Source organism: Oratosquilla oratoria, chromosome 1 (assembly GCF_046742065.1).
Source record: "Oratosquilla oratoria isolate Oo_2021 chromosome 1, ASM4674206v1, whole genome shotgun sequence".
Lineage (NCBI taxonomy): Eukaryota > Metazoa > Arthropoda > Malacostraca > Stomatopoda > Squillidae > Oratosquilla > Oratosquilla oratoria.
The window spans coordinates 72,662,804-72,675,303 of NC_134777.1; the positions used below are offsets into that span (position 1 = coordinate 72,662,804).

The window sequence follows — 12,500 nt, forward strand, 5'->3', positions numbered from 1 at the left end:
GTGACACGTGGCTCTGAACGTACATTCAGCGAACGTGCTCCACGTTCTTCGTTGATCGTGCCGTTCAGTAGCGAGCGTTCTATGAACGTGCTGAGGTCGTGAACGGGATTCTTACAGACCGAGACCCCAAAGTCGAAGGCCAGAATACAATGGATACAATGTTTCTTGACTCTTCTCCTCCTCCTCCTCCTCCTCCTCCTCCTCATCATCATCATCATCATCACTATCGCCTTTTCTCCCTACTCCTCTTCACTGCAAATGAAAGACTTGCTCATCCATCGGAAGCCTCCTGGCTGAATAAAATCAAATATATAAAGAGGACGAGTTGGGTCTTCGAAGCCCAGGGTGAGTAAAGGACGGGGAAGCCCCCCCCTCCCCCTTCCCCCCTCCGCAAGCAGAAAAAAAAATAAATGAAGGAGCCACACAGTCTCTTCTGACACGGGAGACCTGGCGCTAAAGGTCAGAGGTCAACCCGCTGCAAGGCCACACCCAGCTTAGAGCGCATGCGTGAACGCACACACACACACACACACACACACACACACACACACACACACACACACACACACACACACACACACACACACACACACACACACACACACACACACATACACGAATTTGAAGGTAGGGATGATAATTGGAGAGTAAGAGACAGGACCCCTCAAGCGTTGCTCTTTTCCTTGTATAATACATGTATAAAGCAAAGCATCCCCAGGCCGGACCTGCTCTCCCCCTTCCCCGCGTAATAGAATCACCTGCCGACATGGGTGACTCACCTGGACGTATTCGGCGCAGAGATCGATGCCGGCGACGAAGGCGCAGACGTCCTCGACGGTCCAATGGGCGATCGACTCCGCCGTCGAGCAGTTGCGGTCGCTGCAGGACGCTCCCCTCCCGGGGGAGATGGCTGCGGCAGGCTGGGACTTGACTGGTGCCGAGATCGGCGTCAAGAGAGACGTGGCGGCATGGGCCCCTGGTGGAGAGGTCGAGGGCGACCTCCCCAAGGGCATCCCCTTCGCCTCAGTGGTGTTGTTGTTGGAGAACGTGGAGGACGAGGAGTTGTGAGAGGTCGAGGTGACGGAGAGGTTCTTCTTGTCGTCCTCAGTGTGGAAGTTGAAGAAGGACTTGACGTCGAAAGACTTCGCGGAGTCAGTCCGAAGCCTCTTGGCGGCGACTGAGCCCGAGAGGTCGAGCGGGGAGGTCGGGGGCGCGTCGGCGGGCCTCTTCATGGCCCCCCGCAGGTAGTTCTCCAGCTGGGACTGCTGCGCGGCCGATGCGTTCCTGACCATGTTGAGGAGGACCTGGGTCGAGGACATGTCCATCAGAGGGAAGCCGGGGAACCCTGGAAGGCCGCTGGTGGCGGGATTGAACAAGGGCGGGGGCGGCGCTCCTGGAGCCGTGTGAGGAAGGCCCGTGTGGGGGAGGGCGGTGGGGGTGACGGCGACGGCGGAGGAACAATGAGGCTCCAAGGACTTCTTCGTCTCCATCGCCAACGACACGACGGAGTCGAGGCGGGAGGAGGAGGTGGAGGAGGATGTCGTGGAGGACGACGAGGATGAGGAGGCGGCGGAGGAGACTGAGGACACGTAGGGCGCGGGGGGCTTGAGGGTGAGTGAGCAGCTTCGACCGAGGAACCTGGAGGAGGAGAAAACGAAGAGGATGAGATAACGACATAAGGGTGACCTGGTCGAGGGGTGACCTCCTCCTTCACATCCCTAAATTTCATTCTCCCTAATCTAGTTCTTCCCTAATTTAACTTGTCATTCAAATCTACCCTAATTCAATGTCATCCCATTTTAACTTCGTTCTACTTTTACTTCATCCTAATCTGATCACCCTAATTTGAATACACCCTAATTCAGGTTCATCCTATTTTAAATCTACCCTAATTTACCATCGTTCTAATTCAACTCCACCCTAATTTAAAGAGATTGAGAGATAATGTATTTCGCGTTGAGAAACTAGGAGCCTTGGTATGAGGACATGTGACTCACAGGCTCACAGGAAGGAGAATATGAGGTACCTGATACAGTCTCATAGGAGAGACTGAGAACTAGGTAGGCTTAAGGAAGCTTGTACGTATATGCTGTCTGTTTATTTTGTATACAGTCTTATCTCGGCCACTCCCTCCCTCACTGGGCGTCCTCTCATTGAGACGTGGGGGAGATGGGGAGTAGGGAGGGGGGAGGAAGGAGGAAGGAGGAAGGAGGAAAGGAAGGAAGGAAAGAAAGAAATAAGGAAGGAAGGAAGGAAGGAAGGAAGGAGGTAGGAGGGAAAGGAGGGAAAGAAAGTGGGAAGGAGATAAGAGTGAAGAAGGTAGGAGGAAGAGAATAAGGGAGAAAAGAGGGAGGTTGGGGGAGAAATAGGAGGAGGAGAAGAGGATAAAGAGAGAGGACGAAGGAAGAAAGAGGAAAGGGAGAGCAGAGGAAAGGAAAAGGCGAGAGGAGAGGAAAAAGAGAGAAGGAGGAGGAGGGTCGAAAGAGGAGGAAATATATAAGGAAAATCGTAGAGAGATAATAAATGGTTAGCCAAAGGAAAGGATAAAGGGATGGAGTGAAGACGATGAGAAGAACTATGAGGGAAAGAAGAGAAGGAGGGAGATGGAGGAGAGGAGGAGGAAGATGGAGGGGAGGGGAGGGGAGGGGAGGGGAAGGTCACAAGGTTATACAAAGCCAGAAGGAAGAGTCGGACATCGAGGACGTGTGAGGAAAATGAGCGCAAAAGACGAACACCAAAGATAACGAACAAGAGAGAATGGGATTTTGGGAGACATGGAAAAATGTATAATTGAGGAAAGATGGAGAATGATAAATGCATATTAGAAAGATAAAAGTATAGGGAAGTTTATGTGAGGGAGGAAGGGAGGGTACGGGGTAGGATGGGAATGGGGGAGGGAGAAAGGAGGCAGGCAGGCAAGTGTAGGTCAAAGGAGGTTTTACAAATAAGGAAGGAAAGGCCATCATAGAAAACGTATATTATGCAAGGAGTGACTTTAATTTCTTTATTTCGATATATATATATGTATATATATATATATATATATATATATATATATATATATATATATATATATATATATATATATATATATATATATATATTGTGTGTGTGTGTGTGTGTGTGTATGTGTGTGTGTGAGTGTTTCTTCTTTGTTTTTTCTCCAAAGTCATATATCATTCTATATACTAAAAGTTAATTATTTGATTTTAGGTACATAGTTCTACGATTTAATTACATGTATCTTACTTAGATAAGCTCAAGACAATTATGATTATTATTATTATTACCGGCACTATCATTATCATCATTATTATTACTACTACTATTATTATTAACATAGCCATTATTATTATCATCATTACTAATATTATCATTATATTAAGTATTTGAGTGATTTCACCTATGACTAAAAAGTATAGTAACTACACACAGTTCGCTAGTTTAACTGACTAAACGCGGTCAAGTAACTAGACACAACCCAATATAATTCAACACTGTCCATTAAGTCGGCATGACCCACAAGCTAAATATGGCCCACCCTGGACCAACACCCGAATATGGACAGGTGACTCAAAATGGTCAATGCATTGAATAGGAACTACTAACTTAACTAAATATATTTGCTGGATCCAAACTGTCGTCCAACTGGTATCTTCCCCCCTCCCCCTCCCCCCCCAACAATGGGGGAGGTCCCACTCCTTCTTCCCCATTTCCCCCATAACGAAGTCCTTGTTCTGTACATCAACCAACCCACATCCCCCCTCCACCTCCTCCACCCGCACCCTCATCTCTGCCGAGTAGCCTGCTTCTAGCCTGATCAGCAGGCAACCCTCTCCCCCTCCTCTCTCTCTCTCTCTTTCTATCTTCTCCTTCCTCTTCTTTCTCCTTTCGTTCATACTTTTATTCTCTTTTCTTTCCTCCTGTCCTTCCTTTCTTCCGTCTCCTCCTCCTTTCCTCCCTACCACCAATTATTCCTCCAGCTCTCCCTCCCTACCTCCACTCCAACCTCTTTATCCTTCCCCTACAAACTCCCCAGGCACCTCCCTCTCTCCCTACCTCCCCTCCTCCTCTAACCTTCTTATCCTTACTCCGTTCCCTAAACCCCTCCCCTCCCCTCCCCTCCCTACTTCTCAGCCAGCTTCCTTCTCCTCCCATAAGACCCCCTCCCCCTCCCCCTCCCCCTCCCCCTCCCCCTCCCCCTCCCCCTCCCCCTCCCCCTCCCCCTCCCCCTCCCCCTCCCCCTCCTCTTCCATCCCCATCGAGTCCCCATCACTCACCCATTGGCTCCTCCTCCTCCTCCTCCTGCACCGCGATGGAGGGCGGCGGCGTCTTCGGTGTTGTACTTCGCGGCGAGGCACCGCATGTAGTCCGAGTAGTTCCTCTTCGTCAGCGGCTCCGCGTGCTTCAGGAGCCCGTTGTGCCCGCCCGCAAGCCCGGGCACGCCCCCGCCCACGCCCATTGCGAGGGCGGCCACGGCTGCAGCCGCCTGAGCTTGCGCCGCTGGGCTGAAGCGGTCCGAAGGCGTGAGGGCGGGGTGAGGGTGGGGCGGAGTCCCTGGGTATGAGGACGCTGATGAGGGCGTGCGGGTTCTCTGCTGCTGCTGCGAGGAGGACGACGAGGACGCAGGAGATCGTGGTGATACCGAGGGGCTGGGCGTTCCGCTGTGGTGTGACCCTGTGGGCGTGGCCTGACGGCTGCTGTGGAGGTGGTGGTTGCTGTGGTGAGGACCTGACACCGACATGGACACAGCTACTGCGGCGGCTGTGGAGGACGAGGTGGCTGGGCTTCTAGGGGCGTCGCCCCCCGGGTCAGGCGAGAGCCGCTCTTTCTTGACGCTTCCTGCTGGGGACATTCTCGAAGTCTGAGGTTCCTCGAGGTCGGGGTCCTTTTCCAACTCGCGGTCTCCTCTGAGGAGGACGTGGCTGTGGTTCTTGAGGAGGAGGTTGTTGTTGTTGTTGTTGTTGTTGTTGAAGTTGGCAGCGGCTAAAAAGGTAGGGACTTTCCTGTCAGCTTGGTTAACTGTAGAGGAAGAAGAAAAAATATCAATAGAATCGTCCAAAGCGAAACAGGATCAAACAAATCAAATAAGAAAGTATGACAAAATTAAAACCACTATGGCACAGATCGATACTCTGACGCTCCGTGCCAGAAAGGAACTCATAGAGATGACCTTAATTATTTCCCTTTGGCACCGCGACGCCCTCGCTTGGCATCAACCAGAATAAATTATGTAAAGGGTGTCTTTGTGGTGAAGACTTCATGGAGACCTCCACCAGGTAAGAACTAGGAACACCTGTATACGTCCTCACTGCCCTCTTCTTCCGCCTCCCACCATTCTTCTTCCTTCCCCTCCACCTCTTTCTCCTCCTCCTATCCCTTTCCCTCTCTCCCCTTCCCCTCCTCCTATCCCTTTCCCTCTCTCTCCTCTCCTCCTCCTCCTATTCCTTTCCCTTTCTTTCTGACCTTAACTCTTCTCTCCCATCCTTTACCCTCTCCTCCTCTCCCATTCCTTACTAGCTCCTCCCTTCCTATCCCCCCTTCCCTCCACCTGCTTCATCTCATCTTTCTTCTCCCCTTTCTTCTTATCCCCTCATTCCCCATTCCTCTCACTCCTCCCCCCTCCCCCTCTCTATCATCTCCTCCCAGCATCCTTATCCTATCCTTGTTTGCGGATGAACAAGACTCTATCTTTGCTCTGGTTAACGCCAGAGACTATTTAACCCATTAAACTCCGATGACAATATTCTTGTCATTTGGTCAAATAAAACAAAAAATCATAAAACACCAAAATGTTTGATCAAACATTTTGGTGTTTTATGATTTTTTGTTTTATTTGACCAAATGACAAGAATTTTGTCATCGGAGTTTAATGGGTTAACTCAAGGGAGAGAGTTCCCGGACAGTCCTGACTGAAATCGCCTGACGACATCGAGGACAGACCCGACAAGGTACGGGAACGGTGGTGCTGAGGCGGTCGCGTTTTGGGTGGCCCGACGACTTGGCGACGAGTTTGTCGTCGTCCTTGGGCGAGTCGCGACGAGACGGGGTGGGGGGGAGGTGGAGAGGTGGGGGGAGAAATTGGAGCAGAGGAGATGATGGGCGTAGCGTCCTCTTCTTTGATCTTGTGGTTTTGCTTATTTGTGAGATAGTAATATCTGTGTACGTGCTGGAATGTCTGAGGTTGGACTGTGACTTTAGTTTGATTTATTTGTCTATGCCCATATTTATCTATCTTTTTTATTTGCTTATTTATTTCCTATTTATCAATTTGTTTTTAGTTGTAAATGTAGATTTGTGCACGTGCTCTCTCTCTCTCTCTCTCTCTCTCTCTCTCTCTCTCTCTCTCTCTCTCTCTCTCTCTCTTTCACGCACACACACACACACGCACACAGACTTACACAGAAAACCTCATCTCATCACAAAAGGGTCTTTTAGTAGCAGCCCCGACAACATTTGGGGATGGGCGACGGGGGTAGGGGGGGCAGCCTAGGAGGGAGTAGTGTGGGAGGGTGGGAGGGAGGGAGGGAGGGAGGGAGGGAGGGAGGGAGGGAGGGAGGGAGGGAGGGAGGGAGGGAGGGAGGGCGGCACATGTGCAATTTAGTTCGAACACGTTCCTATGGAGTCTTGAGTCCGATTGTCATCATCGAAGATAAGCTAGGGGGGGGGGACACTGAAAGCTTGATCTTCCTCTGCAGGAAGACGAGAAGGAGGAGGAGGAAGCAGAGGAGGAGGCGGAAGAGGAGCCGGAGGAGGAGGGACAGGAAGGAAGAGGAGGGGGAGGAGGAGGGAGGGATAGGAGGGAAGAGGAGCAGGAGGAAGAGGAGGGAGAGAAAGGAGGGAAGAGGAGCAGGAGAAAGAGGACGAGGAGAAAAGGACAGGAAGAAAGAGGAGGAGGAGGAAGAGGAGGAGGAGGAGGAGGAAGAGGAGGAGTAGGAAGAGGAGGAGGAGGGAGGGACAGGAAGAAAGGGGAGCAGGAGGATGAGGAGGATAGGAAAAGGAGGAAGATGATGAAGAAGAAGAAAGAAGGATGAAAACGATGAAGAAGAAAGAAAATAAGGACGAAGACGATGAAGAAGAAGAAAGAAAATAAGGATGAAGACGAGGAATAAAAGAAGGAGAAAGGGAAAGAGAAAGAGAAGGTGGTGGAAAGAAAGATGGCGACGAAAAGCAATAGGAAGAAGATGATGAAATCGAAGGTCATGGAAATTAAGGAAAAAATAAAAAAGAAGATGAAGATGAAGATAATAATGAGTTTGCGGAAAAGAGGAAGGTGGAAGGCGCCAGGAGGAGGAGAAAGAGGGATTGGAGGAGGAGGAGGAGGAAGAAGAGGAGGAGGGTTGGGGAGGAAAAGGAGGAGGAGGAAGAAGAAGAGAAGATGAGGTGTAGGAGGAGGAGGGGTAGGAGGAAGAGGAGGAGGAAGAGGTTGAGGAGGAGTGGGAGGAGGAAGAAGACAGGAGATAGTGTTGGCGACAGAGGAAGAACGAGGTTCGGGGGGGGGGAAGTCACAAACATGACAAAACAAAGTTTCTTTGTTTTTGCGAAACCCCTACCCACACCCCCACCCACTCCTCCTCCTCCTCCTCTTCTTCCTCTTCTTCCTTCTCCCCGTCCGCCCCTGTGACGCAGCTTCCCGTATGAAGACGCTGTGGTATCACTACTGTTTTCTTCCTTTTTCTCCCCCTCCTCCTCCTCCTCCCTCTCCTCTTACTCTACCACCGCCACCACCACCATCACCACCACCATCACCACCACCGCCACCACCCCCGAGGACGACTTTTTACTTAATTAGACCAAGCAGGTCCTACTTCATCAACTGACCGACTGACTGACCGACTAGTTATACAAGACGACCAACTAGCCAGCCAGCCAGCCAGCAGTAGATGGACTCTTTCTTCGGCTGCTTGCCTCTGACCAACGCCCAAACACGCCCATTTTTTTGGTATGATTTTTCATATATTATGTTTTGTGTGTGTGTGTGTGTGTGTGTGTGTGTGTGTGTGTGTGTGTGTGTGTGTGTGTGTGTGTGTGTGTGTGATTCACTATGGTCTTGGATCACGTGTTGGACTCATGATCAACATATATGAACTATTACCTTCCCGGAAGAGAGCTCAGAGCTCATATATGACCGATCTATGGGTAATGCTGTGACCTTACACGCACACACACACAAAACCTAACTCTCCGCCCATAAGAGTTGGAGTAAGGACCCGCAGCGCAGTGATGCTGATATCATTTCAGCCCTGGGCGGGATTCTAACTTGTACCGCTGTAGCCGCGGTTGCGAACGCTACCACTGAGCCGTCGAGTCGTGCAGATGTGTGTATGTGTGTGTGTGTGTGTGTGTATGTGTGTGCGTTTGTGTGTGTGTGTGCGTTTGTGCGTTTGTGTGTGTGTGTGCGTTTGTGTGTGTGTGTGCAGATGTGTGTATGTGTGTGTGTGTGTGTGTGTGTGTGTGTGTGTGTGTGTGCGTTTGTGTGTGTGTGTGCGTTTGTGTGTTTGTGTGTGTGTGTGTGTATTCACTTGGTCTTTGGATCACGTGTTGGACTCGTGATCGACAGCTATTTCCCTCCCGGAAGAGAGCTCAGAGCTCGTAGGTCCGATCTATGGGTAATGCTATGACCTTTCACACACACACACACCCAACTCCCCGCCCACGTGAGTCAGAGTAACGATCCGAAGCGCAGCAGTACCGAAATAATTTCGGCCCTGGGCAGGATTCGAACCAATAGCTGCGGGCCACTTTCGTGGCAGCTCAGCGCTCTACCAACTGCGCCACCGAGTCGTGTGTGTGTGTGTGTGTGTGTGTGTGTGTGTGTGTGTGTGTGTGTGTGTGTGTGTGTGTGTGTGTGTGTGTGTGTGTGCATACGTTAATCATGTGCAGAAATAATTTTCCCCACCATAATTGATACCGCAATGCATGGCTATTATTAAAAGAAAAAGTCTTGCGTGCGGATGCGTCATCCACAAAGTGATTTTTCTCTCACCCCAGTCCACATAACGATTTCCTATTGTTGCCAGTGGTGATAATCCCCCTTACCCCTCCCCCTCCCCCAAAAAAAATCTGTCTGTGGATAAAAAAAAAAAAAAAAAAAAAAAATGAAAAATGGCACGCGACACGATGTTGACCAATGAGAGCCCAGCGTTGTCTCCCGGATTCAAAAAGCTGCCTCCTGATTGGCCGACTCCTGTCGGGTCTCGATTTTACTCCAATGGCTACCGTGGGACTACATTTGGAGGGAGGGATTACTAAATTTGCATATATATATATATATGTGTATATATATGTATATATATATATATATATACATATATATGCATATATATACACACACACGCACACACATATGACATATTATATATATATATATAGATATATACATATCTATATACATACGCACACCACACATACGCGCACACACACGCGCACACACACACACACACACACACACACACACACACACACACATATATATATATATATATATATATATATATATAATATTGCTTGTGTGTGTGTGTGTAATGCGTGTCTGTGTGTGCACATATGTAACGTTCTTTCAATCTAGCGCTTAATTCGTTCAAATGAAAAGTGAAACTTAAGATATATATATATATATATACACATATATTACATTTGTAAAAAAAAAAATCAAGAACGATTCGGTCACCTCCAGGGGGAAGATGAACTATAGGATTCGAATCCGCGAGGCGGTGGAGACAAACAGCTAAGCGCCTCCTGGCATAAGCTGTCATTGGGATGCGGTCCTTCAATATCACGTGATCAATAATCCGATTTCCAAGAACCCCCTGCCATTGTTATCCAAATTCCCATATTACTTCGTTCACTGTCATTGGACAATTGCCGCTCTTGGACGAAATTTGATGAAAATGACGAAATTACTTAATATTGCGATTGTACACTTGTAGGACTAAATTGGTCGTCGTTAGGGGGGAGATGCGGGTGGTTGGGGGGTGATGGGGAGGTTATTGTAAGTCTTGTCATTCTGACTACAGAGTTTGTGGGGTGGGGGAAAGTGAATGGATGTTTTTAAACTGAATAAAATCGTCAAGAACCGATTCGTTTCTAAAACTGTATTTGGAATTCTGACCGTTCTGGGCCCTATTTCAGTGGAAAGAGCTCTCCCGAAGTATGTCAGAACCTTTGACCAATTTTTATTTACTTATTTATTTATTAATCTTTTTATATATATATATTTTTGGGGGGCTGGTGGTGGACTTGCTATCGCATATATATATATATATATATATATATATATATATATATATATATATATATATATATATATATATATATATATGGCTATATTATCACCTTCAATTTTATATATATATATATATATATATATATATAATACTTTTTCTTCTACATATCTTTCTTTAATGAACATGTAATGAACTAAGCTTAATGATACAAAGTATAATTTCATAAATCATCACATTTAATGATGATATTCAATTATCAATAATATTTGTTTTTGCTGTTTATTGAGGCAAATTATCACCATTGTTTGTAAATTCATGTATTTTCTTATTGATTTTGGAGTCAAGTGATTTTTCTTGGGGGGGGAGGAGTATTCTTTTATCTTATTTTTTGGGGAGGCATTAAGCCCCCAATTCCTTAGCTCCCCATGACTGCAGGCCAGTCTAAACCCAACCCGACACACAGAGAAGCTCCCCACTCTAGAACGCGGGAATGACATTTCACTAAAAAAAAAAAGAAAAAAAAAATCTCACCACCCCACCCTCCCACCACCAGACAATCACCACTCCTAAAGTTGAAGTATTGGTGGGACATTAAAGGATATTAAGGAGAACCATATTGGACACAAATAGAGGTAATCAGGTGGTAAGTGCCCCCTTCACGAGAACGGTTGCGACACTGTCGTCGCAACAAGGTGATGAAAAAAAGGAGATAAAAAAATTGCCTCTAGACATTCGTAGCATCGATGTCTTCAATCCTACACATAACTAAAAGTTGGACAGTTGAGCAATTGACATCGACACTGGAGAGAGATGGAGGATGACTGGAGGAGGAGGAAGAGGAGGAGGAGGAGGAAGAGAAGAAAGGTGAAGGAGGATAAGGCGGAGGTGAAAGTTGGTAGAGGAGGAGAAAGAAGGGGAAATGTGTTGTGGGTGAGGCAATAAGGAAGACGAGAAGGAAGAGGAAAAGAAGACGACGAGGAGGATGAGGAAGAGGAGGAAGAGAAAGGAGGGGGAAAGGAGGAGGAGATGGATGAGAAGAAGAGACAAGGAGGAAGACGAAAAGAAAAAGGAGGAAGAGGAGAGTGAGAAGGAATAGGTGGAGGAAGAGGAAGAAGAGAAGGATGAAGAGGAGGAAGAGGAGGAGGAAGAGGAGGAAGAGAAAAGGCCAGAAAAAAAGGAGGTTGGAGGTGGCTGGAGACAAAGAAGAGGTTACCTACTTTTAATTGCTTGTTTGCTTGCTTGCGTCCACTCTTGTCCCGCATCACTAAGGAATGCAGTCGTGGAGGAGGAGGAGGAGGAGGAAGGAGGAGGAGGAGGAGGAAGAGGAGGAGGAGGTAGAGGTGGAAGATGGCACAATCGTGATCAAGGGTTCGTGTACTTTCAGTGACGCAATCGGCCTCTTCTAAAAGGTGACATGTCTTGTATATCTTTATTCTGGTTAGCGATGGATGGATTTCTATTGACCGCGGGGAGTGCTGGCACCACATGGTGTGTGTGTGTGTGTGTGTGTGTGTGTGTGTGTGTGTGTGTGTGTGTGTGTGTGTGTGTGTGTGTGTGTGTGTGTGTGTGTGTGTGTGTGTGTGTGTGTGTGAATGTGTGTATGTAAGCATCATCTTCATATACGTCTTGTCTATACGTATATACATACATACATACATACATACATACATACATACATACATACATACATACATACATACATACATACATACATACCTGCATACGTACATGCGTACATACGTACATACATACATACGTACATACATACATATACATACATACTTATATACATACATACGTATATACGTACATACATACATACATACATACATGTATTCGTACTTGATGAAAATTTTATCATTACAATGTCTCGTTTCCTTTTTCCCTTTGGGTGAGATAATTTTTAATTACTAGTCTGCTTTTTCTCTTGGGCTGAGATTTTTTCCTTTTCAAAAGGAATCTGACTTAAAGTCTCCGCAATTAATACCACATATACATACAGTTTGACTTTTTTCATAATAATATATGCATTTATATGCGTTGTTTATAAAATGTTATTTTGATCTCTAAGTTCATGTCTGTAGGCAACCACATAAAAGGAGGAGGGAAGGGAGGGAGGGAGGGAGGCATGGGAGGAGAGGGAGAGGGGGAAGGGAGAGAGGGAGGGATGGAAATAGGGGGAGGGAGAGATGGAGATATGGAGTGATGAAGGGAGGAGGAGGGAGGGAGTGAGGGAGTTGGGATTCGTAATTACTGAGAGGAAGGAAGGCAAAG

General features: G+C 47.5%; 1 protein-coding gene across 1 annotated transcript in view; it reads right to left on the bottom strand.

Moving 5' to 3' along the window:
* The window catches only part of LOC143040039 (uncharacterized), a 34,168-nt gene that overhangs the window by 1,999 nt on the left and 19,669 nt on the right, over nt 1-12,500 (bottom strand). The window contains exons 2-3 of the mRNA XM_076210657.1: nt 4,281-5,022; nt 780-1,638 (exon numbers count right to left, since the gene is read on the bottom strand). Coding sequence (XP_076066772.1) covers nt 780-1,638; nt 4,281-5,022 — 1,601 coding nt within the window. The remainder of the gene's footprint in view (nt 1-779; nt 1,639-4,280; nt 5,023-12,500) is intronic.